Source organism: Lutra lutra, chromosome 12 (genome assembly GCF_902655055.1).
Source record: "Lutra lutra chromosome 12, mLutLut1.2, whole genome shotgun sequence".
NCBI lineage: Eukaryota > Metazoa > Chordata > Mammalia > Carnivora > Mustelidae > Lutra > Lutra lutra.
In genome coordinates, this window is record NC_062289.1 from 21,227,188 (window position 1) to 21,228,088 (window position 901).

Sequence of the window (901 nt, forward strand, 5' to 3'; positions counted from 1 at the left end):
AAAAAAAAAAAGGAAGATATTCTCTTTTCATTTTCCCAAATCTAATAGCTTGGTGAATTTCCCAGGTGTACCTATGCTTCTATAATCTGTGTGTGTGTGTCTGTGGGTGCTCGAATGTGCGTGTGTGTGATTTTTGCTTCAGTTGAATCAGGCTATAGTTGTTTTGCAATTATTTTTTAAAATTTAGTGGCATTCCAAGGTTATCTTTTTTTTTTTTTACAAGAGAACAAATCTACACCTTTATTTACTTTTCATTAAATTTAAATCCTTGAGGGGTACAGCATCACACGGATTCTGTGGCCAATGGCTTTAGCAGGAAGGTTGCTTCGGAATTTGGCACGAACCATGCCGCTGTTTCCATGAGCACGAGTTACTTTTCCCCAGATTACTCTGGTTTTGTTTGGTTTGCCACCAGGAGTCACTGTGTTGTTCTTTGCTTTGTACACGTAAGCACATCTCTTGCCTAGATAGAATTCCGTTTCATCTCGAGCATATACACCTTCGATTTTAAGAAGAGCTGTGTGCTCCCTCTGGTTGCGGAGACCCCGCTTATAGCCAGCAAAAATGGCCTTGGACCACAGCCTTCCAGACATTATTTGGCGTTTTAGGGAAGTCCTGTTCCCAGCAGGCCTCAATTACTTGCGCCCAAAGTTCAGCAACAAGCATTCCCCCAAGGTTATCTTTTTATGTCACTGTATATTGTACTATTTTTTCCTTTTTAGTAGCTGCATTGTTGGATTCCGTGGCATTGTTGGAGAAGGTCATCAAGAGGACACACGATCACCAGTTGACTCAGGAGCGAGACCTGGGCATTTGGAGACTCCTCGCCTCCTCCCATGTCCTTGGAATGTGCATTCTGCCCACTGTTCCTCATCTTTTGGTCACCCAAGATAAGCCTTGT

At 42.7% G+C, this 901-nt stretch overlaps 1 protein-coding gene across 1 annotated transcript; it reads right to left on the bottom strand.

Annotated features, from left to right (window-relative positions):
* Positions 1-205: 205 nt before the first annotated feature.
* On the bottom strand, positions 206-613 carry LOC125082118 (60S ribosomal protein L35a). Its single transcript, XM_047697346.1, has one exon. It carries the CDS (start codon positions 591-593, stop codon positions 261-263), a length of 333 nt encoding a protein of 110 aa, XP_047553302.1. The 5' UTR covers positions 594-613; the 3' UTR covers positions 206-260.
* Positions 614-901: the final 288 nt, after the last annotated feature.

Excerpts from the sequence above, each read along its gene's own strand:
- LOC125082118 (XM_047697346.1), bottom strand. The coding sequence starts at position 593 with ATGTCTGGAAGGCTGTGGTCCAAGGCCATTTTTGCTGGCTATAAGCGG.